The 26247-nt window shown below is 37.5% G+C and overlaps 1 protein-coding gene across 2 annotated transcripts; it reads left to right on the top strand.

Moving 5' to 3' along the window:
* Positions 1-1355: 1355 nt before the first annotated feature.
* On the top strand, positions 1356-25261 carry LOC121264965 (DNA-directed RNA polymerase I subunit 1). 2 transcript variants are annotated; one of them, XM_041168378.1, is made up of 15 exons: positions 1356-2050; positions 2711-2880; positions 3405-3564; positions 3743-4027; positions 5030-6577; positions 6827-7219; positions 7343-7487; positions 8027-8229; positions 16111-16313; positions 17733-17931; positions 18020-18282; positions 18801-18941; positions 19853-20654; positions 23762-24360; positions 24914-25261. In XM_041168378.1, the coding sequence occupies exons 1-14, from the start codon at positions 2033-2035 to the stop codon at positions 24356-24358; spliced, it is 5127 nt and encodes a 1708-aa protein (XP_041024312.1). In that variant the 5' UTR covers positions 1356-2032; the 3' UTR covers positions 24359-24360; positions 24914-25261. The 2 variants fall into 2 exon arrangements, with proteins under 2 accessions (XP_041024312.1, XP_041024311.1); XM_041168377.1 differs by lacking the exon at positions 24914-25261 and having other exon boundaries at positions 23762-24591.
* Positions 25262-26247: the final 986 nt, after the last annotated feature.

Below are 26247 nucleotides of genomic sequence, written 5' to 3'. Positions count from 1 at the left end.
ACTTTTTAAGCTCAAATAAGTTAAAAACTACATTTAAAAAAAAATAAAAACACGATTTTGATATTTCTCTTCATACGTACTTTAATATGTAACATTCAAACAATTTAATTTTATCATTTAATAGTTTTTATATTATTTAAATATTTGTTAAGACTCCTAAAGTAACTTTAAACAGTCTCCGTAACATTTTATTTAGTTTAATTGAATGATATGAAAAATCATAATATTTGGCTTAGCTTTGCATCAATCGAGTTGTATCGTTTTATTTCAATTATTTCAATTGGCTCATTGTATTCTTATTTTCTATACAAAACTTTCATTTTTTATGATTTTAGATTTAGACATTGTTTATATTATATTTTAGGGTTTTTTTTTATAACGAACAAAATATCTCTAAAGTATGATCATTTGGGGGACATGATATTTAATATAGGTTTTTTTAGTGGGATGGTAGGATGTTTTGGGTTCACTTATACATTCCAGTGTTAAGATCTCATACTGGTTATTTTTATAAGAAGTGTTAGAGATACAAATAGATTGTATAAAAATAAACTCATAAATTAATATAATTTTATATGATCTGTTATATTTATTTTACAATAAAAATAATTTTATAATCTAATGTACTACATCAAACCATATTAATTTTTTAAATTTATTTTTACATAATTCCTTTATGAGTAAAATATTTTTCTATTTTTTTTTAAACCGTTCCTCATCAACAAAAGCTGTTACACATAGTAAATATTGATGAATCGGTGGTGCTAGAGCTACCGAGAGAAGGTACTTATAAAAGGTTCAACAATGTAATTTCTTTTTTTGCAATTTTTTTTAAGCATCTTTTATATGTATGTTTAAAAAAACCAAAAAATATAAAATATAATATTAATAAATAAATAAACACAAATACTTTAAAAACAAAATAATCGATATAAATGGTAGGAAAAGTCTTATTACAAGTGAGTGTGTGTATCAGATCGCATACTAATATTATCATGTAAAACATTCGTTTAATGAAACAGTGTAAATTAAAAATAAAAATAATTTTTGTGAGATATGAGATTTTTTCTTCTCTCAAATTTTTCTTATATTATTTTTTTTCAATAAAAAAAATCATGTCAACATTAATATTCGATATATTACGCTAAACTGCTTATACCAAGCAAAGCTGTTAATGATATATACACTTTATCATATATCTATCATTTTTCTTTATGACCCGGCCGATTATAGGCCCAAGCCCCAAGACCCATTATCCTTTAGCCCAACTCAGCCCGGTTATATTTTATATATAAATATATATATATATATATATTTATATATAAAAAAAGCTTCAAAACTACGTCGTTCTGGAACCCTAAAACCCAGTATTCTTTTTTTCCCTCTCTTTCTTCTTCCCCAGCTCCGTCTCCGACGTCCAGCGCTCTCTCTCTCTCTCTTCCCGCTCGGGCCTCTCTTTCAGTAGCCCTCTGTCTCCGCCTGTCCTGATCTCTCATTCTCTGTGCATTTCTACCGCCCAAGCTCAACGCCATGCCCCCGTCGTTTCCTCCACGTCCTACCACAAGTCCACGTCGGTAAGCCTCTCCGACCACTTCTCTCCCTCCCTCGGCCTCTTGCTCTCTCTCGTTGCCGTCCACCCCTCTCGTTATCTCCGAAATTCTCTGCCGCCCTCACCACTGGGCTACCGCCAACAACACCGCCCACTCTACCTCTCGCCACCCAACCCTCTTCAGCCTTGCCCACGCCAAAGACGCCACTCCAGCCCGTCCTCTACTGTCCCCTACTTCGTCTGTTGCAGCGCCCCGCCACTGGTAAATCTCCGTCCGTGTCTGCTTTCTCTCTCTTCGTCACTCTCTCGCCCTCACCGTCTCCTCCCTCTGTCGCTCGCACTCTCTGCTCGCCGACCAAACCGACAACCCCGAACTGCCGGTGACCAAGCACTTTCTGCCTCTCTCTCTTCTTTGTCATTCTTTCTGCTTTCAGTAGCTCGGTCTTGCCTAGTTACGTAGCCTTGCGTGTCAGCAACACCATCATGGCTCAGATCACAGAGGTCTATCTCTCTCTCTCTCTCTCTCATATTGTGTTCGTTTCACTTATTTTGAAAATATTTAAAAAAATATATATATTTACATACCTTTTGGTTTTTAATGAAATAAAGTAACTAAATTCAATGGAGTTATGGAGCGATGCGATACCTATGTAGCTCAGTTTGTTGAGGAGATAGTTTTATTTGGCTCCGAAAGTATATGGTGAACGGAGATTAATATCAAATATGACGACGTCGGGTTGTTTTGGTTGTGATTTTGATTTTCTGGAAATTCGAAATACGAGTTTTTTTTTTTTTTTTCCTTTAATGAAGAATTGGATTCATAATTTCGGCGTGCTTTCTATCTTTTTGTTTTTCTTGGGATTTAAGAAGAGCTTAGCAAGTTGTCTGGTTTTACTCAGAAACTAACATTTTGAAAAATGCATATCTGATACCAATCTAGAGTCTCTCGAGGTATCTTGTTGTTACTTGCTGTATAGAAAATAAAAATTTTAGGAAAAAGGAGCAGCTGGAAAAATAAAATCTTTTAGATGATGATTTTTATTTGGTTTCCCAAGAAGAAAAGCTATAATGAAAACCTCAATTTAGTTAAACAATTTTATTTGATCAATAATGTGAGACGCCTACAGTTCACCATAATTCTAAATCTGAGCACTATTGCAGGGTACAACAGAGCATGTCGAAGCAGTTAGGTTCAGTTTCTTTACAGATGAAGAGGTTCGAGAGCACAGCGTTGTGAAGGTTACGAACCCCATTTTGCTTGATAGTATGGAGAGACCTGTACCTGGTGGATTGTATGATCCAGAATTGGGCCCGCTAGATGAAAGGAGTCTGTAAGTCTATTTATACTTGCCCGTTTTCATGTCATCCTGTTCTTGCTGATTTCCTGTCCACAACATTCAATTTTAATTTAACACCACATCTATGTGAGAATCTGATGGCACCTAGGATGAACGTTTATGTGGTCTTCTATGTATTTATCATTATTATTAACTTTTATAGTATTATAATCAAAGTCATAGATATCTTTTTTGTTCTATCTCTCTCTTTGCAATTCTGCTTCCCTCCACTCAAACATTATGTCCTTCTCGTTTAATTGAAGAGCAAATGGAGTAAGTTTGTCCTTGCCTCTGTTATCAGTTATATTTTGGCTTGTAGAATTGGAAGTTGTTGGGAGGCTGGCTTTTTTGTTTAGCCCGAACTGATTTTGATTGATTCTTTTTCGTGGGCAACAATTTTATTATACTACAGACTTTCTGGAAACTATTTCGTGTTTATGGTTTATGCTAGCTGCATTTATTGTAGAATACGACAATTTTGTGACATATGGATGATATGGTTCTTCGTTTCTATGCAGCTGCAAGAAATGTGGGCAGCGTTCATTCCATTGCCCAGGTCACTGTGGTCATATTGATCTTGTTTCACCTGCCTATAATCCATTGCTATTTAATATTCTTTACAATCTTCTCCAGAGAACTTGTTTATTTTGTCACCATTTCCGGGCAAGCAGAAGCCAGGTATTTTCACTTTAATGTGTTATATATAAGAACTTGATGGGCTCATGAAGACTATTGTGTTTTATTTGTACTCTGACCTTGCTTTTTGGAGGCTATTCCTATTCACTTTTTTTTAATCATTTCGTCGGTCTTGATGTCTTCTCTAACGGCTGTCTTTTGAATTCTATACAAATTGAAGGTTGAGACATGTATTTCTCAATTGAAACTCATTGTGAAAGGTGATGTCGTTGGGGCCAAAAGGTTAGATTCTGATACACCAGGTGAAACTTCATATCCTAATGATGGTGATTGGAGTCAGAATCATGATGCCAAGTATTTAAGGCAGCAAGGTTGGACCTCTCTTCAGTTTATGGAAGCAATGTCTGTTTTCAAAAAATTTCTGAGGCCAAGGTTTGTGGTTTGTAAGAGTTGTGGGGCCAAAAATCCTAAAATCAGTAAACCTACATTTGGATGGTTTCATATGGTAAGTTTCTTCATGTCCTTTCAGCTTGAATACTGTCCACACAAACATCGAGTGTTCCTTTTTTATCTCCTCTTACTTCTGATGATTTAGGGGATGGAGTTTTTTTTCAATCTTCTATGCTTTCAGTGAAAGCGCCTGCCATGGGAACTGGATGTCCTTGGTTATCCTTTGGCTGTACACTCCCGTACACTAGACCTTTTGGCATTCACCACATTGGTGCTCCTTACCATTACCTAATTCTCATCTCCTCTTTTTCCATCATGACTGCAAAGCATATGTTTTGTAGAATGTGATGAGTGGATTCTGTAAAGAAAACTGGCTGATTGGTTGGTAAAGATTTTGTTGATATATAATGTAATTTTATTGAAGAATTCTGATAAAAAAATGTAATTTTATTAAAGAACACCTTGACAAGCACAACCCAAGTACATAAGAAGTATACAAAAGGAAACACCCAACTAGCAAGAAGAAGGGAAAAAGAAAACAATTTTGAAGTCTAGATAACTAGAAAATTGGAAGCCATGGTGAGCAGCCATTCAAGCATAGAGGGTGATGAATATAATAGATTTTAATTCTATCATCGTCCTCTCTCGGTCTTCAAAAGCTCAAGGGTTGCATTTTTCCACATACATCACATTAAACGTAGGGGAACCATCCTCCAAACTTCTAGATTTGTATGACCACCATAGGGATTCTGCCAACATAGGGTTGCAAAGTTTGGATAATTGAAAACCTTTATTTAGATAGCTGGTATGCTAGTTAAAGTCATTCTCGGCCATGCAAATTCATAGTCTCTGAAGCTTTTTTTTTTAGGGGAGGGGGGAGTTGGTTAAACAAATTACGTATTAGGTACTGAAGGTTACCAACAAAGAGAAATAAAAAAGGGAAAAAATACTATTAACAGATCAAAATATTACAGTATCGTTGTATCATGCTAAAAAAAGATATCCAATACTTTTTTGGTTAGATAATTAATCCTCTCTTTTGGGTTGATGTTTGTAGAGTGGCATGTCAGGTGCTGATGCCAGACGGAATGCTATTCGAGGTTGCAAGCTAGGAAGGTCATCCACTGGTGGAACTAATGGAAAATCTTTGCCTGAGGTGGAAAATACGGATGATATGACTCACTGGGGGGATGTTGTTGATATTGTTGAAACAGATCCATCCAGTGTCGCCTCTCCAGGAGCTCGCGATAGTGCCACAAAAAAGCAAAGAAAAAAAGGAGGGGAAGTGCTTCTTGATTTTGTTAAGCAGAAGGATTTATTTTCAGGACCTCTATTACCATCAGAAGTTAAAGAAATTGTGAAGCTTCTATGGGAAAATGAGAGTCAACTCTGCTCATTTATCAGTGATATTCAGCATCAGGGATTTAAAGTGAAAGATAGTGAACCAAAAACTGATTACTCTATGTTCTTCTTAGAGACTATTCTTGTACCTCCAATCAAATTCCGGCCCCCATCCAAGGGAGGTGATTCTGTCATGGAACATCCTCAAACTGTTTTGTTGGGTAAGGTGCTACAGTCCAATATATCATTGGGAAATGCTCATGTTAACAACTTAGAACGCTCAAAAATAGTAAGCCGGTGGATGGATCTCCAACAATCTATAAACGTGTTGTTTGATAGCAAAACTGCCACAGGTCAAGGTCAAAGAAATGTAGCCTCAGGGATTTGTCAATTGCTGGAAAAGAAAGAAGGCATGTTCCGCCAGAAAATGATGGGAAAGAGGGTTAATTTTGCTTGCCGCTCTGTCATATCGCCAGATCCCTATTTAGCAGTTAATGAAATTGGAATTCCTCCTTATTTTGCATTAAGATTAACCTATCCCGAGAGGGTGACTCCTTGGAATGTTGTCAAGTTGAGGAATGCTATCATCAATGGTTCGGATATTCATCCTGGAGCTACACAATATGGTGATAAGCTAGATACTAAGCAACTACCACCAAGTCGCAAGGGGCGCATTGCAATATCAAGGAAATTGCCATCATCACGAGGTCTCCTCACACAGCATGGGAAAAGCTGTGATTATGAATTTGAAGGAAAATTTGTGCGTCGCCACTTGCAAGATGGGGATATTGTGCTTGTTAACAGACAGCCCACTCTACACAAGCCCAGTATAATGGCACATGTAGTTCGTGTGTTAAAGGGGGAGAAAACACTTCGGATGCACTATGCAAACTGCAGTACATACAATGCTGATTTTGATGGAGATGAAATGAATGTTCACTTCCCACAAGATGAAATTTCTCGTGCAGAAGCTTACAACATTGTAAATGCCAATAATCAATATGTCAAGCCCACAAGTGGTGAACCCATTAGAGCCTTGATTCAAGATCATGTCGTAAGTGCTGTGCTTCTTACAAAGAAGGATACATTTTTTACTGGCGACGAGTTCAACCAGCTTCTTTATTGTGCTGGCATCTCTACTGCTCGTCCAGTTTCTTTTTTAGGAAAATTTGGCCAGAAAGTTTGCATGTTGAACTCTGAAGATGAGATGCAGCCCCTTCTGCCGGCAATATGGAAACCAGTGCCTCTTTGGACTGGGAAACAGGTTAGAATTAGTTGATGCTGCAAAATAATTCTGTATTTCATACTAAATGTCGACCAGTTTGAAGTTTAGTTATAAAAAATTAAGATTTTTTCCCTTCTCATTTGACGCATGACCATGCTTGATGTTCCTGGACCTTTGAATGTGAACTTGACATATCTTTTCCATTACACGGTTGTTAATCAAAAGTCAGTGACATGTAGATACTATCATTGTCTTATACATATATTTTTGTTTTATTTTCCTTTGTAGGTGATTAGCGCCTTGCTAAATCATATTACTAAGGGTCACCCTCCATTTACTGTTGAAAAAGATGCAAAACTCCCACGTGATTTTTTTAAGAGCGGGAGTGATGAGGATGAACTGAACAAAGAAGAAAAGGCTGTTAAAAAGGGAACAAAGGAAAGGGTGCTGGATGACAAGAAACTTAGTAAAGGGAAAAGGGTTGATGGAAATGCATCAAAGAAAAAGGAGCCTGATGAAGATAAACTGTTGATATATAGGAATGACTTGGTGCGGGGTGTGATTGACAAGGCTCAGTTTGGTGAATATGGTTTGGTTCATACAGTGCAGGAGCTCTATGGCTCAAACACTGCAGGGATCCTGCTTTCTGCGTTGAGTCGTTTATTTACTGCTTTTTTGCAGGTCAGCCAGCTTTGAGCTCTATTGCTCAAAATCTTGTTTTGAAGGATTTCTTTTCCGCAGTTCCCATGGTAAGATTGTTTGGACAAGTAATTAAACTTCTGTTTTCTGATCTTTATGATTCAGGTGCATGGGTTCACCTGTGGAGTAGATGATCTTTTGCTAATGAAGAAAAAAGATGATGACAGGGACAAAAACCTTCTAGATTGTGAGAAAGTTGGTGAAGAAGTTCACCGTATGTTTGTTAGTGATAAGGGTGGTGATAAAATAGGTATGTTATAGATCATGTAGAAAAGCTCTGCCTCAAACTGTGTTTCCTCTGCAAATATGATATTATTTTGATTAATGTGGTCGTTCTAACTGCAATTGATTTACTCGAAGGCCACTGTTCTATTTTAGATTTGCTTTCAACTTACCTCGTTGATTCCATGCCACAGATAATGGTTGTTAACTTAGATTTTTCAATTCTCTTCTTCTCTCCTCCCTTTTTGGAAAATGATTGGTATGAAAAAGCATGTTAAAAGAAATTCAATGATGGCTTGGGGATGATGATTTCTAGAGCATCTTATCCATTTAACTAAAGCTGGCACATTGGTTTGTGTATTAGATGTGTGTGAATGCCCTTTCTTGTGCCCTCCATTTTTCCCCTTTGCTTTGACTCGCAGGCTTAAGCCTCAATTTTCCTTCACATGGTCATGTACTGTTCATTCTGCTGCTTATGTCCTATAAAAAAATCACATTTCTATCATTTTATTGAGCATGCTTGTTGTAGTGGGTATCTGACGTCTTAATCCGTTGTTTAATATGCAGATCTCCTGCAGCTGAAAATTGAAGAAAAGATACGCAGTAATGGAGAACCTGCATTGACAGACTTGGACAGGAAGATGATAAGCAAGCTCAATGAAGAATTAAGTAAGAACTTCTTCAAAGAGTTGTTGTCCAGAGGGTTATTGAAACCCTCTGGAAAGAACTGTATTTCTCTCATGACTACATCTGGGGCTAAGGGTGCATCGGTAAGCTCTTATTGTTCTCATGATACTGTATCTTTTTTCTGTATTAAACTTCTGATTGAAATTCTTACTGGCAAGGCCATGATCTGTTGGATTCAATTGTTGAAGTTTTATATGGAAATTGAGTAATATTATAAATTTCCTATAGAGGAGAAAACAATGACATGTTGATAGTGTAATTTTGACATAGTTTCTGTATGCTGGTGGATCTCTTCAGTTAGTAAAATCATCTAAGCCAGTAGCTGACCTTTTTTATGGTTCATCCCTTGCAACTCATCTAATTTGTTGATTTCTTTCAAGGGCTCCAGCATAGATAAAAGGATGATGGAATTTTTTATCATTTCACTCTTTGCTGAGTTGCTGTAACGTTCGTATCATGAGTTTTTGTTTTCTTTTCAGGTTTCTAGAATGTAATTAGGTGTTTCTTTTGTATACATCCTGTATACATGGTGCTCCAATGAGGTTAATGACCTTTCAGAGCAAGGTTATGGAAAAACATTGATTGACGATGGGGAGTATTTTCTAGATCAGTAGTACTTGCTGTGAGATAGGTCTAGGATTCTCTTTTTGCATGATATATGTTGTTGAGTCGCTCAGATGGGGGGATTACATTGAATCCGTCTAAGATCGCGGATCATATTACCAACTTCTATGAACAATTACTTTCAGAACAATTCTCTTGGAGACCACGCCTGGATGGTCTTATTTTTGAGTTGCTCGATCACCATGAAGCAAGTTGGCTAGAGAGACCATTTGAGGAGGCAGAGGTTTGCAAGGTAGTGCGAAGTATGGCAGGTGATAAAGCTCCAGGTCCGGATGGGTTCACTATGGCTTTCTTTAAGGCATGCTGGGAAGTAGTTAAAAATGACATCATGAGCTTTTTCCATGAGTTTCATGAACGAGGTACTTTCAAAAGAAGCCTTAATGCTACATTCATTGCTCTTATTCCAAAGAGGTCGGGAGTGGTGGAGGATTAAGGATTTTCGCCCTATTAGCTTGATGATTGGAATTTACAAAATTCTTTCGAAGGTTTTGGCTAATAGATTGAGTACGATATTGGAGAGGATCATTTCCAAGCCCCAGAATGCCTTCATACGAGGTCGGTAAATCCTTTATTTTGTCCTCATTGCCAATGAATGCTTGGAGAGTCGCATCAAGTCGAGTGTTCTAGGGTTACTATGCAAACTTGACATGGAAAAGGCATATGATCGAGTAAACTAGAATTTTTTGTTACACATGCTTGAGAGGTGTGGCCTTGGAGAGAGATGGTGCTCTTGGATCAATTTTGTATATCCATAGTACACTTCTCCATTTTGGTGAATGGTACTCCAAGGGGCTTCTTTGAAAGCTCTAGGGGATTGAGGCATGGTGATCCCCTATCCCCACCACTTTTTGTTTTCATAATGAAAGCTTTTAGTAAAATGACTGTAGGTCTTGTGGAAGATGGATTTCTATCTGGCTTTGTAGTAGGGGATGCAAGAATCGGCACAATTGAGATGACCCACCTCCTATTTGTGGATGATACTCTTGTATTTTGTGGTGTGAGTCACAATCACATTCAAGCTTTGCGGGCTCTTCTACTTTGTTTTGAAGCGGCATCGGGATTGAAAATGAAACTCGCCAAGTTAGAATTAGTTTCAGTTGGAAATGTTCCAGGTGTTTTGAGCTTCGCTAACATTTTGGGGTGCAAAGTCTCCACCTTGCCAATGAAGTATCTCGGTCTTCCCTTGGGTGCCTCCTTCAAGTTGCAGTCCATTTGGGATGGGGTGTTAGAAAAAATGATTTGTAGTAGGGGATACAAGAATCGGCACAATTGAGATGACCCACCTCCTATTTGCTATGATACTCTTGTATTTTGTGGTGCTAGTCACAATCACATTCAAGCTTTGCGGGCTCTTCTACTTTGTTTTGAAGCGGCATCGGGATTGAAAGTGAAACTCGCCAAGTTAGAATTAGTTCCAGTTGGAAATGTTTTTTTTTTTTTATAAGTAAGAAGTAAATTTTATTTTATTTTTATTTTTTATTTTTTTGATAAGTAAGAAGTAAATTTTATTCATATCATATACTTATAAAAAAAAAAAAAATTATTCATATGAATGAAATAGGCATAGCCCGTGTACACGTGAAGTATACATAAGAAAACACCTAAATACATTCTAGCTTAAGGAAAGAAAGTCATGGACATTGTTCCCATCAGGTACAATAGCTGAGAACCAAATCATTAAAGTGCGCATAAAAAAATTCTGGAGTTCCACCATTGTGCACTCCCTATCTTCAAAGTACCTCTCATTCCTTTCCGACCATGTACACCACATGATACACAATGAGATCATCTTCCATATTGCCGCCACTTGAGGACAGCCTTGAAGCTCCTTCCAACAAGCCAATAAATCCACCACCCTCGAAGGCATTACCCAAGCAATATCCATTCTTCTAAATATTTCATACCATAACCCCCTTGTAACCTCACAATGTAAAAGTAAGTGATCTACAGATTCTCCATTTTTTTACACAAATAACACCAATCCATCACAATAAGTCCCCTCTTTTTCAGATTGTCCGTGGTCAAGATCTTCCCCAAAGCCGCAGTCCAAACAAAAAATGCTACTTTAGTGGGCACTCGGGACCTCCAAATCCTCTTCCATGGAAATGCAGCATTGCCTTGCCCTGATAGAATCTTATAATAAGTCCTAACTGTACATTTTTTACTGTCATTGGCCCTCCACTGCACCTTATCCTCTTGTGCCGTGGTATTTCCCATGGAATATAGCAACCTGAAAAAATCAGACACGGTGTGCAATTCCCAATCATGAATATCCCTATTGAAAAGGACATTCCACTGATAAGAACCATGAGAGAATACCCGCATATCTTCCATGGAAGCCTCACTATTAGCTGCAATATGATAGAGTGTTGGAAAAGCCTTGTACAAAGCGTACTCTCCACACCACCCATCATGCCAAAACCTTATTCTGGACCCCTCTCCCACCACAAACCGTATATGACTTTCGAAGCACTGCCATCCTTGCCTAATAAATTTCCATAAACCCACGCCATACCCTCCTTCGCTGCATTGGAACACCGTCCTCCCCACACACTCCCGTGTCTAGAAACAATAATCTCCCTCCAAAGCGCATCCCCCTCTAACTGGTACCTCCATAACCATTTTCCCAATAAGGCTTTATTGACAGTCCTCAAATTGCATACACCCAAGCCACCATTCGGAATTGGAGAACAAACTTTGTTCCAACTAACTAGGTGGAATTTTGTTTCCTTCCCCACTCCCGCCAATAGAATGGCCAGAAATAATCTCTCAATTCTAGTCGCCACCCCCACAGGCAAAGGAAAGAGGAATAGGAAATATGTGGGGAGATTAGTTAAAGAGCTCTTAATTAAAGTGAGACACCCCCCTTTCGATAAATACATCCGTTTCCACCCGGCAAGCTTCCTCTCTACTTTTTCCACCACCCCATCCCATATAGCTCGAGCCTTAAAAGTCGCCCCCAAAGGGAGTCCCAAATACTTCATAGGCAAGGAAATGTTCCAAGTGTTTTGAGCTTCGCCAACATTTTGGGGTGCAAAGTCGCCACCTTGCCAATGAAGTATCTTGGTCTTCCCTTGAATGCCTCCTTCAAGTTGCAGTCCATTTGGGATGGGGTGTTGGAAAAAATGGAGCAGAAACTGGCGAGTTGGAAGAGGATTTATTTGTCCAAAGGTGGTAGAGTTACGTTGATAAAAAGTACTATTTCCAATCTACCTACCTCAAAATGTTGCCTCTAAAAGTTGCTTTTTTGGCTAGTTGGCCTCATGGAAAAATTCTGACAATAGACAAGCTAAGGAAGCGCGGTATTTTCATAATGGATTGATGCTTTATGTGCAAAAGGAATGGAAAATCAACAGACCATCTTCTTCTCTATTGTGACATGGCGAAGGCTCTTGGGATGATATATTTGTAAGGCTAGATATTGCGTGGGTGATGCCTAAGAGGGTGGTGGATCTATTGCCTTGTTGGAATGGAGGAAGGGGAAATCGTCAAGTAGCGGAGGTTTGGAAGATGGTGCCTTTATGTCTTATGTGGTGTATATGGAACGAGAGGAATGGTTGTTGCTTTGAAAATAGAGAACGGTCTTGGTTTGGGGGGGGGGGTATTAGAGACTTGTTTTACCAATCTTTGTTACTTTGGGCTAAGGTTATTGTATTAGAGGGGGGCTAATTTTAATGATTTGTATGCTTCTTTCTTTTCTGGTAGGCTGTAATTAGGTATATCTCTCTTGTATACCACCTGTGTACTTGGGCCTTGCCTAATTATGAGGATCAATAAATTTTTCTTACTTATAAAAAAAAAAAAAAATCTGTCTGCCTACTTCTTATCTCTTTTGCCAATACCATGCAAGGTGGTTAATCAGTTAGAGAAGTTGTAACGAGATTTCCTATGGGGGGGAATAGATGAAGAATTCATTCGAGTTTCACTTGGTGAATTGGGCTACAATTGTACCCCAATACGTGAAGGAGGGCTGAGAATTCATAATTTGTTGGTTTTCAACAGGGCTTTATTGGGTAAGTGGCTATGGAGATACCATGAGGAGAGGGGAGCTTTGTGGAGAGTTATCATAGATTTAAAATATGGTGGATTGTGGGGAGGATGGTGCTCGAATGAGGTTGAGCGGACCTCATGGGGTGAGGCTTTGGAAACACATCCGAAGAGGTTGGACAAACATCCATCGATACACACGTTAGGCAGTTGGGGATGGTTCACTTAAATTCTAGATTGATTTAGGGTATGGAGATCGAGTCCTTAAGGAAGCTTATCCAACAATATACAGCATCGCACAAAGACAGGAGGCTTCAGTTGTAGACCTCATGGATCTTTCTAGTGGCTCTCCCCAATGGAATATAACGTTCCTTAGAACTGCCCAAGACTGGGAAATTGACACTTTTACAGATTTCTTTACTGTATAGTCGTATTATAAGTCCCTTATGAAACATTCTACAAGACCATTCTCATGGAAGAACATATGGAGGACCAAGGCCCCTCTAGAGGCCTACGCCGGAGGGAAGGAAGTGAACTCCTGCTTGCAATCATCCAGTTGCATTAGGGAAGATTCTCACCTTAGATAATCTAAGGAAACACCAAATCATTGTATTGTATTGGTGTTATATGTGCAAGAACAGTGGGGAGCCGGTGGATCATTTATTACTGCATTGTGACAAAGCCATGAGTTTGTGGAATGACATATTTGCTAGAGCAGGGCTCCATTTGGTGATGCCACGAAGGGTTGTGGATTTTTTGGCCAGCTGGCAAGGCATCCGAGGTACCACTCAAATTGCAGCTATATGCAAGATGATACTGATATGTCTCTGGTGGTGCATATGGATGGAGAGGAATGGTCGAAGTTTTGAGAATCGTGAATGGACAATGATCGAGATTAGAACTTTATTTTTTTTTACCCTACTCCATCGGTCAATTGTAATAGACTTTAATGGCATGAATGTGCATGATTTCCTTGTATCTTTAGGCACTCATGCATAGGTGTCGCTCTTGTATATGCCCATGTACTTGGCTTCGCCTATTTTAATAAAATTTTATTTATTGATAAGAAAATATGTTGCTGAGATCTTTTTTTTTTTTAAAGCAGTGTCGAGATCAAGCATTATTCAAAATATCTAGTTGTAGCGAGGCATTAGTGGTTGATATGTACTGGGGTATGATGACAATCAACATTGGAATGCATCTTTTAAGACTTGTGAAGGATTAAGAGGTGGAATCAGTCTCATAGCTTCTCAACGTCCTGTACTCCTTCAGAATGAGGGAACACTGCAATGATCCCCGGGGGGGGGGGGGGGGGGGTTGGATTCATTCAAGAAAAATTCTTCTATTAAATATCACATCCCTTGGCTTAACGTTCCTTTCCATGGAAAAGCATATGGAAGAACAATTGCTTCTCAAGAGTGGCTTTCTTTGCCTGGACTGTGGCTCAGGGGAAGATCCTGACTGTATGAGACATCATATGGTGATGGATTGGTTTTCCATGTGCAACAAGAGTGGGGATCCCATTGACCATTTTGATGCTTCATTGTGATGCAGCTAGGACTGTGTGTGCATTGATTTTTCTTCTTTTCGGAATTGAATGGGTAATGCCCCAACGGGTGGTGGAACTACAAACAGTTTGGGGAGGTAAACTGAGTGGTAATTTGTGAGATACTGTATGGAGGTGGCTCCAATGTGGTTAATGCGGTGTGTTTGGGATGAATGCAACACCTGCAATTTTGAAGACCACACGAGAACTCTATCAGAGCTAAAACTCTCTATGCTCTAAACTTTGCATGAATGGTCAAGTGTCCACAGCAATACTACTTCTTTTGTAGGTTTAATGAATTCTTGTTCCCTTTCCTCTTCTAGCTGCCTTTTGCACACTTCCAGTGTCTGGTGGCACCCCTTGCACTGTTTAAACAAATGCCTAATCCAAATGTGCTAAAACAATTGGTGGGATCCCCTTTGCAGCTCAAACCTAAAGCAGAATTTATGCTTCTGCTGCCTGTAATGTCCTTGCATTGTTTGCAGGTTTCCATATATCACTTAAAAAATAAAATAAAATTCTGGTGTACTTGTAAAAAAATATTAGATTGCTGAAAGAGCCATGGACACCTGATCTGAATAAGGTTGTGCCATGTTGATAAGTTTTAGACTTAAGAACTAAAGAAATAGGATTTTATGGTTGCCCAAGTTAATAACACATAGGATTTTATCTTTTAGCTTCTACTAGTTCCTAGCTTGTATTTAGGTGCTTTCTCTTGTATATTTCCTGTGTACTTGGGCTATGCCTATTTACTTGATTCAATAAAACTTCTTATTACTTAAAAAAAACAAAGTATTCTCTACTTATCAAAAAAATTATCTTACAGAAAAGTATACTTTTTATAAGTGTAAATTTGATTGATGACAATAGGCATAGCCTAAGTACATAAATCATATGTAGGAAAAACACTTAGTCGGAAGTAGAAGCTGAACAAACATCGAACTTCCCTTTCTTAAAAGGACTCCAAAGAAGTTGTTTACACACGCAACCCCTATTCTCTTCTTCCTATTCTTGGGTCGTTCTAAAAGAACTAGCATTCCATTGAGGGGAGCCATTATAGAGTACCATTAAATCAGCCACCAAAGCCTCCTGTATCCGCTCAATCCTGTGTATGTCTGGAAAAACCTTCTTCAAAGCTCTCTCACCACAACATATGTTTTGCCAAAATTTGATCCCATTGTTGTTGCCTGCCTCAAGTCTGATGTATCTAGTGAAGACTGCCCATCCTTTTATGATATTCTTCCACAACCCTACCGTGTGGTCTGTTTGCTTTGTTCGAGCACCACTCACCCCAAGCTCTACCATATTTGGAATCCACTATAGCTTTCCATAGAGCTTCCCTCTCCAGTTGTGTAATAGTTGTGTATTTGACTTTACTTGTAAAAAAAAAAAATAGTTGTGTATTTGACTCTTCTATGAGGGTGACTTTTGTCGTGTGTGATCAAGGTATTATGTTCATATTTTATGTTTGATTTGACAGCCTATGATTTATGGGATGAAGATCACAACGATCAACTTAAGTTGCAATCAATGCATCTATTTTGGATTTTGGTGGCACCATGTCTTAGCGAACGCCTTTGGACGCTGCATTTTATGAACTGAAACATTCAAACTTTGTTAATGCTACTTTTGACAACATATCGATGGTCAGATATGTAGCATCTCCATATCTAAGAAATGGTTATGATCCAAGTTTTCCTTGTAAAATCAATTTAACGTAAACTTCTCTGTTTTCGTGATATATTACTCTTTGTGAAAATTGTGTATAGTTTTAGCTTTTTTTACATATTTGTCGTGCCTTAAACAGGTTAATTTCCAGCAAATATCTTCTCATTTAGGACAACAAGAGTTAGAAGGCAAACGAGTCCCTCGAATGGTTTCTGGAAAAACTTTACCTTGCTTCCCTCCTTGGGATTGGGCAGCTCGAGCTGGTGGCTTTATTATTGACCGCTTTCTTACTGGTCTCCACCCTCAAGAATATTACTTTCATTGCATGGCTGGTCGTGAAGGGTAAGTCAAAGTTCAGTCTCATCCATATAATGGTGAATTAAGGATTGATGCATTATGCAATTGGAATCTGTTTATGTACCTTTGTCATGTAAAGGCATGTGATTGTATTTTCATGTTGAAGTTTCATGCTTTTTGTTTGGTTAAGATGTGTCTTCTTTAATTTTCTTGCTCGATTGTTTAGGGCCTGAATTTTGCTATTGTAAGCCTTGTTGAACTCCTGTATTTTGTTACTGGAAGACGTCTTATCTTACTGTAAACATATGTAAGTACAAATGAGCGTGTGTTGTGCCTATATTCCTTTATTTCAATCTAAACTACAGTGCCTAAAAAGATGCAAGCAATTCTCTTAAGATGTCTCCAATACTTTTAAAGCTCACTTTCCAGTGGCTTGGGCATCCTCAATAATGTTGTGCCAGAGGAATTTGACTACCTGAACCATGAAGGGGGCATATAGTTTCTAACTCTAACAGAGACATGAATTAATTGAGATGAGATATCACTAAAACAATATATTGAAAGAAAAGTTTTCACAGCAGAATAATGCTAGAAGCGAATATGAATGACAGAAAATGTGTGGAATAATGTTAGAGTTGTTTTATTAGGTCGTAGTTATTTTGATAAAATTACTAGGATTAATCTGAAGCGAATATGAATGAAAGAAAATGTGTGGAATAATGTTTTTATTAGGTCATAATTATTTTGCTAAAACAGATTCAGTTTTCCAATTGATGTATGAATTTAGTAATTGAGACGGCAACTTTCTTTATTTTCTATGATCTGATTACAAAACCTTTCTCCCATGTCTCTTGGTGCTGAAAGTTGAAAAGACATAGAAGAAGGTAGAGATGGACACTGTTGCAGCAGATACAGTTGTCAAAAATCTTGGAGGCAGTGGTAGTGCTCTCATTAGAACACTACATGGGATGCTTCAAGTTATTCTATTAATAGGGTGGTGGTGGTTGTGGGAATTAGATAAAGTGCGATGGTCTTTGAGGCTGGATGGGTGAGATGCCCAGATGTTTTTAAATGAACGATTAGTAGGGGTGATTTTGACCATATAAAAAAAGGAATGCTGATACCTTCCATTAATCTTAAGTATGATAGAAGCATGTGTTTAAGTGTGGAAATTCATTTGGGCATAAAGACTGACCAAAATGCTCCTAATGAAGTGAAGGGGCTAGATTTTTAATTAGGTTATTCTTTGTTATTTTAATAAAAGATTATTTACTTGGTTGAACGTCCATGAAAGAGATGAGCATCATCTATGGACAGTTAATGTCAATGTTTGATTAAATTTAGTCTCTTGTTTCTAACCTATTCCATTAAAATAGCAATTAAAAGGATTATTCAGATGCAACCCAGCTTCAATGTTAGTCTTCATGCATTAATTTTTTCAACTATGTTCTTTCTATTGCACAGGTTGGTTGATACAGCGGTGAAAACATCTCGCAGTGGATATCTACAACGATGCCTAATAAAAAATCTTGAGTGCCTAAAAATTTGTTATGACCATACTGTTCGTGATGCTGATGGTTCCATTATTCAATTTTGCTATGGAGAAGATGGTGTAGATGTACATCAAACGAGTTATATTGCAAAATTTGAAGCGCTGGCTGCAGTGAGAACTTGTTCCTGATTTCTGAATCTGTATTCTAAAGAAAACTAATTTCTTACAATGTACATCTCTTTTGGTTGTTTATTTTCAGAATAAAGAAATGATTTTCAAAAAGTGTGGTCAAGAGCTTCAGAAGTCCAATAGTTACATCAAGGAATTGCCTTGTGCCCTTGAAGAAAAAGCAAAGGAATTTGTGCGTGCATTCTCCTTGAGACAAAAAAATCCTAATGATTTGAAAGAAGCGGATTTCTTGAAGTTAATGGAGCACAAATATGTCTTAAGCCTTGCTCAGCCTGGAGAACCAGTTGGAGTGCTTGCTGCACAGTCTGTAGGCGAGCCATCAACACAGATGACGTATGATCTCTTAATTTTTATTCATGTTTCATGAAATGCCTCTTAACTTCATTCTATATGTTACAGAAAATTATAAAAGAATTGTGTCATAGTGCAGAGCATGTTATACTTAGGTTAGTTGCTTTATGATATTGGTAGCATTTGGAATGTTTACAAGACTATTTCTGATTTGATCTTAAGATTTGGTGCATGCCCATAAATCTTTTGTTGTTGTTCTTTTTTTTTTTAGTTTATTTAACTTCAGAGTTTTTATCCTGGTGTTATAGCAGCACAATCTTGTTAACCTGTCGTTAGTAACTGTTTCTACATGAAATTGGTGGATAGGGATATTTCTTCCTTACGTATCACAGACTAATTGATCCTTATGATGTCCACTGGCAAGATTTGATCGTGTTGGCTGTTATTTTCTTAAGTTGTAAAATATAGGTTATGCCATTTTTTATTACAATTGTAATATGTTCTTTTAGATGATTTTTCTCATTTGTTTTAGGCTGTCTAAAACTATTACAATTTATCAGGTTGAATACATTCCATCTTGCTGGGCGAGGTGAAATGAACGTGACACTTGGAATTCCACGCCTACAGGAAATATTGATGACTGCTTCAAGTGATATTAAGACCCCTGTGATGACATGCCCCTTCCAAATTGGGAGGTCGAAGTAAGTTACATACAATGATACAAGTCCATTGTGGTCTAGATTCTTTTGTGCTTTTGTATTTCTGTTTCTGGGAAACATTTTTGTATTCTTTATACATTTCAAGTTACTTCCGATTGGTCTGATGAATCGTGTCCAAATGTTATGGAGAATGTTGCCATTCTTTATTTGTTAGTAAATAATATTTATTCAGTACTTGCCTATGCCTATTTTTGAATAAAGTTCGTTCTTACTGATCAAAAAAAATATTTATTAAGTCAGTAATGATGAATGATTCTCAGGAACCAACTTCATGCTACGCAAGATAATTAATGACTCTATTACTTAATAATTGATTATTCCTTTTTCAAAAGCCTCTAATACTATTAATTAAAAGAAGAAAAACTTCACCCACATGTGCTTAAATTTGATACCATCACTTGGATGAGAATATTGTGAAAGTTGCTTCCTCCCAAACCCTCCTTTCTGCCAAAAAAAAAAAAAAAAACCTGTGGTTGATTAGAGGAGGATATACTGTGTCTGGTGGTTCCCAAGGCACTCTTGCTATAGAATTCTATTATGTAGCATAATGCAAATTCTTTATATTTTTGTGGCAGAACGGACATAGTTCTTATGGTTTTTAATGTTGCTCTGCTGAGCATGGAATGCTGGATTTAGAACTTTAAAAATCATTAAGCCTCTTGCTAATCTAATATCAATGTAATTCTTAGGTCTTAAGCCATTGGTGGAACTTAAAATCTTGGGTGTTACTGTTTATGCTATTTTCTCACCGATAAAAAAAAAAAAACTATTTATGCTATTTTCTCTGTTTGTTTTTGTGATGTACATGCATTACGGTGATGAACACACTACACCTGCATATGCACAGATATACATCAAGAAAGGTTGCAATTTGACAAATTTGTTATCTACAGGGAGGATGCCTCTTGTCTTGCTGATAAGTTGAAGAAGATAACTGTCGCAGACATAATAAAGAATATGAAAGTATCTGTCATTCCATTTGTTGTTCATGATCACCAGACCTGCAGTATTTATAAGCTTGAAATGATGCTTCACATACCTGAAAACTATCCAAAACACACTGATATTACATTAGAAGACTGGGAGGGAACCCTAGAGGTTGTTTTTGTGAGGGAGTTGGAGGACGCCATACAAAATCATCTGCTCTTGCTTTCTAAAATTAGTGGCATTGAAACCTTCATGCCAGATTCTCAGTCAAATGCTTCAAATGGGACAGAGGATGATGATGTATCTGGAAATAAATCACACCGTGAGGAAGAAAATGATGACGACAATGATGCTGATGATGGAGGGGGGTCTGAGGATCTTGGTATGGATGCACAAAAGAGAAAACAGCAAGCGACAGATGAGATGGATTATGGGGACTCTTCTGAAGAGGAACCGGATGAAGGGGAGCTGTCAGCTGGCTCTGAAAGTGAACTTGACCGTGCAGAGGATGAAATTGAAGTTAGTAATGATGCTGTGATTGGAATAGTCAATGTCAAAGATGTAACATGTGAACCATCAGAACTTGGAAAACCCTCTAAGCATAAGTTGAAGGATAAAAGAAACCAATCAGAAGCCAAACGAAAGAAGAGAGCCAGAGGAAAACTAGTAAAAAAAGAGTACGATAGAGCATTTTTTGTGAAAACCAAGGGAATGCACTTTGAGGTCCATTTTCGATTTACCAACGAACCACATATTTTACTGGCTCAGGTTCTTTCGCATTCTCTTTCTTTTCTGTTTCATAGTAGCATCCATCTTATTATTCTTTCTCTTTCTTTTCTGTTTCATAGTAGCATCCATCTTATTATTCTTTGGAAAATATACTCTCTATTTTGGGGTGCCAGGCAGATCTTTTTTTTTTTTTATAATAAGAGATTTTATTAAGACAAGTAATTAAGCATAGCCCAAGTACATAAGAAGTATATAAGCGGAAACACCTAAATACAAGCTAGGAATTAGGAGCTAGAAGAAGCTAAAAGAAAATCATGATTTTTATTGATCGGTAATCAAAGGTAATATATTCATAGAAATAGGCATAGCCCAGGTACATAAGAAGTATACATGAAAACACGCCTAGCTATAGGAAACAATAGAAAGAAGAAGATCATGGACACTACGTCCGTTACAAACTATAGCCCCTGCCCATAGGAACAATGTCTTGAAAAAGAAAACTTTAAGCTCGTCCCTTGTTCTCTCTTGATCATCAAAACATCTAGCATTTCTCTCCCTCCAAATGCACCAACACAAGCATATTAGTACCAATCTCCAAATTGCCGCTACCTGAGAATCTCCGTGTAGTCCTGTCCAGCTTGCGAGGAAATCCACCAATCTCCAAGGCATAACCCAAGACAATCTAACTCTTGAGAAGACATCATCCCATACAGCCTTAGCCACCTCACAGTGTAAAAGCAGATGATCAACAGACTCCCCCTGCTTCTTACACATACAACACCAATCTAGGATAATGACCCGTCGTTTCCTCAAATTATCTATGGTGAGAAACTTGTCCAAAGACGCTGTCCAGACAAAGAAGGCTGTTTTTTAAGGAGCTTTCGTCTTCCATATACTCTTCCACGGGAAAATGTGAAAATCATTCCCATTCAATACATGAACATTCGCCCAAAGACACAGTTTGGAAGAAAGACTCTGACATCTCCCAACAAACGTTCTCTTTCATCAAAACACTGCCCATTCCTTTCCAGCCAAAGGCACCACATCAAACATAAAGGAATCGTCTTCCAAATAGCAGCATGCGATGACTACCCATAAACCCTTTCCAGCAAACCAAGAGATCCACCTGTTGAAAATCTCGTCCCTCTTAGCCACCTCACAATGCAGAAACAAATGATCAATGGATTCACTATCTTTCTTACACAAATAGCACCAATTTAAACAGATTATATTATGCTTTCTCAAATTATTCGTTGTCAAGATTTTCCCAAGAGACACCAACCAGCAGAAAAAAGCAACATTACTAGGCACCTTGGATCTCCAAATGCATTTCCAAGGGAATTGGTTGACACAATGACAAGTCAGCGTTTTATAATAAGAGCTGACAGTAAAAATGGAATTTCCAGCATGTTTCCACAGCAATTTGTCCTTCCTTCCTTACACTAACTTCATATGATACAACCTACTGAAAAATACGGAAACAATGGGCACTTCCCAGTCATGAGCATCTCTAATAAATCTTACATCCATTGAGGGATATTATTAGAAAAAATTACAGAATCAGCCACAGTAGCTACTTAGTCCCTTGCAATTCTAAAGAGAGAAGGGAAAGCATTCTTTAAGAGCCAAGTTCCCACACCAAAGACCATGCCAAAACCAAATCCTATCTCCTCCACCCGCCTTAAACGAAATATGGTTGAGAAATTCCCCACCCATTCCGAATAGATTTTCACAAATCCACACCATACACACTTCTTACTTCGTTAGAACACCAACTCCCCCAAGCCCTCCCTATTTAACATCAATAATATTCCTCCATAATGCATCCCTCTATAAATGGTACCTCCAAAGCCATTTCTAAAGAAGAGCTTTGTTGAAGAGCCTCAAATTGTGAATCCCCAGACCGCCGCAAGCAACCAATGAACAAACTTTATCCCAACTTACCAAATGGAACTGTCTTACTTCCCCAAGACCACCCCACAAAAAATACATGCCAAGCAAATCTACATTTTGCTTTGTCAATTCGCATCACCCTTTTATGTTACTCTCTTGGACCTTTAGATATTTCTTCCTTTTCCTTTAGACTTGTCCCAAATTTATAGCCCCTTTTGAATTGTATAGACAAATTCTATAAGTTTCCCAAATCACCTCTATTTTACAAGTCCCTTTTCTCCTTTTATGCTCAGCTAATGGGGTAAACTTGGAATTAATTGCAGCATGCGCAAAATGTTATATTTTCTCACTTGGCTTGTTCATGACTATTTGTCATATTTTTGGGGGTCTTATTCGGTCCTGAGTGCAGGTGGAAACGATTAGGAGGAAAGACATCTTATAATAGCATACCTTACAATAGCTACATGTTAATTTGGGTTTTTGTTTCATTCCCCCTCATATGGGGAGCAATGGGGAAGACTGGGTGCAGTTTAGTAAAAATAATACAGTCATCTTTTAAATCTTCCTTTTTAGTCTTCTCCAGTACTTTCTAGAGGAATTTCATCAATGGTGGAAGTGTTGAGTTCTAAAACTTATTTGTGGCCTGAAAAGTACTTATTTGATGTCTTGTCATGCAAACACATACTAGTAGAGAAACAATAGAAAGCACCAAATAAAAGAGGGCGCTGCAGACATGTGGTTTGATAAAGTCGCCTGCATCAACTATGCAAGGGAGATTGATTTTGCTAGAGTCAATGGTGGAGTTACAAACTGACAACCTCGCTCTTCCCTGTGTACGCATGCGTGCAAGGCTGATACAGATTATAGCGGCACGTTGTTTTTTTGAACCTATACAACATTATACCCTCAAAAGTTTGACTGACAGAGCAGCACTCCTGGCCCTTGCATAAATGAACCCAATACCAGCTTACAGTCCATGGGTGGTGCCATGGGCCTCTGTCTTCCGGCAGTAACAACTATCAATCTAGTTATTGGCGTTGAAATTATGACTCACTATAGTGTTTAGCATTGGCTGGCTCCCCATTCAAAAGTCATATTATCAAACATTTTTGTTGTTAGGTCGATGTAATTGCTCTTGCTGGTGTGACATTTTGGATTGGGTTTTTTTATATAGTTCATTAGTAATGAGACGTTCTTTTGATTACTGCCCCATTTTGAAATTTTGATTAATTTTTTTAATACCACTTATGTAGATTGCTCAAAAAACAGCCAAGAAGGTTTACATCCAGAGCTTTGGTAAGATTGATGGGTGTAAAGTAGTTACTTGCAAAGAAAAACAAGTGATATACTATGGTAAAAATCCCAAAGACAGGAAGGATATCTCGTCTGCAGAAAAAGAAAAAGTTCCAGCACTGCAAACCACAGGTGTGGATTTCAGTACTTTGTGGCAGTTTCAGGATGTTCTTGATGTCAGGTATGTATACTCCAACAACATCCATGCTATGCTAACCACGTATGGAGTGGAAGCCGCCAGAGAAACTATCATCAGGGAAATACAGCATGTTTTCGGTTCTTATGGGATATCTGTGAATATGCGGCACCTAACCCTCATTGCTGAGTATATGACCCATTCGGGTGGATATCGTCCAATGAACAGACTTGGGGGAATAGCGGAGTCGACGTCTCCTTTCAGCAAAATGTCTTTTGAGACGGCTTCGAAGTTCATTGTTGAAGCTGCATATCATGGAGAGAGAGACGAGTTGGAGACTCCATCTGCTAGGATCTGTCTTGGATTGCCAGTGAAGATGGGTACTGGATGTTTTGATTTGATGCAGAAGATCGAAATCTGACGGTAAGAGGTTTTATTTGCATCTTCTTATTTTTTTAATGCCTGTGGAATAGATGTGCTTCTGCTGTAAATTATGGCAATTTTGGCTACGAAATATAGAACAAAGCATTATTCAGAGTCTTGTGAAAGTTGTTGGATTACCCAATGCGAAGTGGTCAAACACCCGAGTTTTTTTTTTTTGGTTGCAAAAGTCTCGGTTCTCTTACTGATGGAAGCATAACAAGTTGTAAAATATTTCAATTTCATTAATTTTATGGAGTTTTGGGAAAAGAGAGAAAAATTTAAATAAAAACTATTAGAAAGGTAAAATATTATTAGAATATAATTTTTTAATATAATTTTTATTTTGGGATTGGAAAAAGCTTGAATGAATTATTTTTTGTTTTTTGTTTGAAAGTGTTTGTATTTGAGTGATGTTTGGAGATGAGATGAGAGGAGAGGAGAGGAGAGTCCTCGGAACAAGGCATATTGTGAAATATATTCTAGACCAACCTTTCTACGACAGCAATTCGACCAATTTAAGAAGTTTATGATCACTTGAATTGGCACTTTTTAAGGTTTGGAGAAGCATTGAATCAGCAGATTAAACTAAATAGAAGTGTGGATGCGTGTTCATTCGACTAGTTTCACGCCCATGGGGTGCAACCATCTTAGACTAGGATGATTACAAGCACTCAACATCCTGAAGTAAGCCCTCGATATCATTTCAATAATCACAAAGTAAACAGGTCGTCCATCAGTGTTAGACATTCAAAAGTTGGCATCTGTGCCAACGTCCCATGGTGTAAAAGCGGAATATTTTAAGAATTTCCATGAAATGCTGCTTGTGTACTCCGATTCCGTGTAATTCCGTTGTTAAATAGAAAGTAAATCGGAAAGTACGAAAGTCCTTCTCAAACTTAGCCTATTCAATCTGTAATCATCTTCTCAAATTATCAAAAATTCTATGTCCATGAAGAGAATTAGGAAAAGACATTTATTATATTGATGTGACTTGAAGTGGTGTAATATCTCTACTTTATGGTAAAAAGAGTTACAATGTTGTATGATATTAAGCTACAACAGTTTGTAAGGTGGTTTTTTGTATTACTTTTTGTGGATTAAGCATTAATTTCCCTCAATTTCTACAATCATCCCTCAAATTAAAAAGTAATTATAATGTAGCTATTTTTCTTTAGAATATAATTGCCTCTAATTATTCTCAAACACACCTATTAGAAAATAAAATATAAAATTTACGTTTAGAAAAAAAAATTGTTATATATTGGCCGCATAGTTTTGATTCTCTCTCTGTTTTTTTTTTTTTTTTTTTTTTTTTTTTTTTGGAGTATTTATGTCCCTTTTCTTTCCTAAATGGGAGTAGATTTTTTCAAATAAGTCCTTATATTTACAAATCGGTATAAATGGAAGGAAAACACCACTTAACATACTAAATAACTGAAATTCTACCGATATTTTTAATTTTTTCAGGTTTTGAGTTTTATATGATTAAAAATTAGTTAGAAATGTACACTGAGTAGCAGTACCCATATAAATGACGTATTTTATCACATCACTGATCATATGATATTATATGAGTAATTTTTTTTTTAAAAAAAAAAATTAAAGTTTTTGAGCTTTAAATTTCTTCAACTTGAAATATCAACACATTAGGAGTACGTAGGTACTTACTAACAACATTTTTTTAATGTAAATAATAAGTTAGTACTCATGATCGATAGTGACAACACAGCAAGAAGCTGAACTAAACCACTGACGTCTATCAAACTAGTGAATGAAAATGACAATGTTTTTGGACTCTTCCGAGGCGGCCAATAACTTCAATACCAACTGTATATTCTTTTCCCTGATCAATGACTTGTAAAGATTGCGCCAAAACCCTGTCAAACA

This window comes from Juglans microcarpa x Juglans regia, chromosome 5D (assembly GCF_004785595.1).
Source record: "Juglans microcarpa x Juglans regia isolate MS1-56 chromosome 5D, Jm3101_v1.0, whole genome shotgun sequence".
Taxonomy (NCBI): Eukaryota; Viridiplantae; Streptophyta; class Magnoliopsida; order Fagales; family Juglandaceae; genus Juglans; species Juglans microcarpa x Juglans regia.
The sequence above is the reverse complement of the archived record's forward strand: the minus strand, read 5'-3'. Positions and strand labels throughout refer to the sequence as shown.

Bases quoted from the DNA above. Each gene is read 5' to 3' on its own strand.
- LOC121264965 (XM_041168378.1), top strand. The intron at 3,565-3,742 runs GTATTTTCACTT...TACAAATTGAAG, and splicing joins TCCGGGCAAGCAGAAGCCAG to GTTGAGACATGTATTTCTCA. The intron at 6,578-6,826 runs GTTAGAATTAGT...TTTCCTTTGTAG, and splicing joins CTCTTTGGACTGGGAAACAG to GTGATTAGCGCCTTGCTAAA.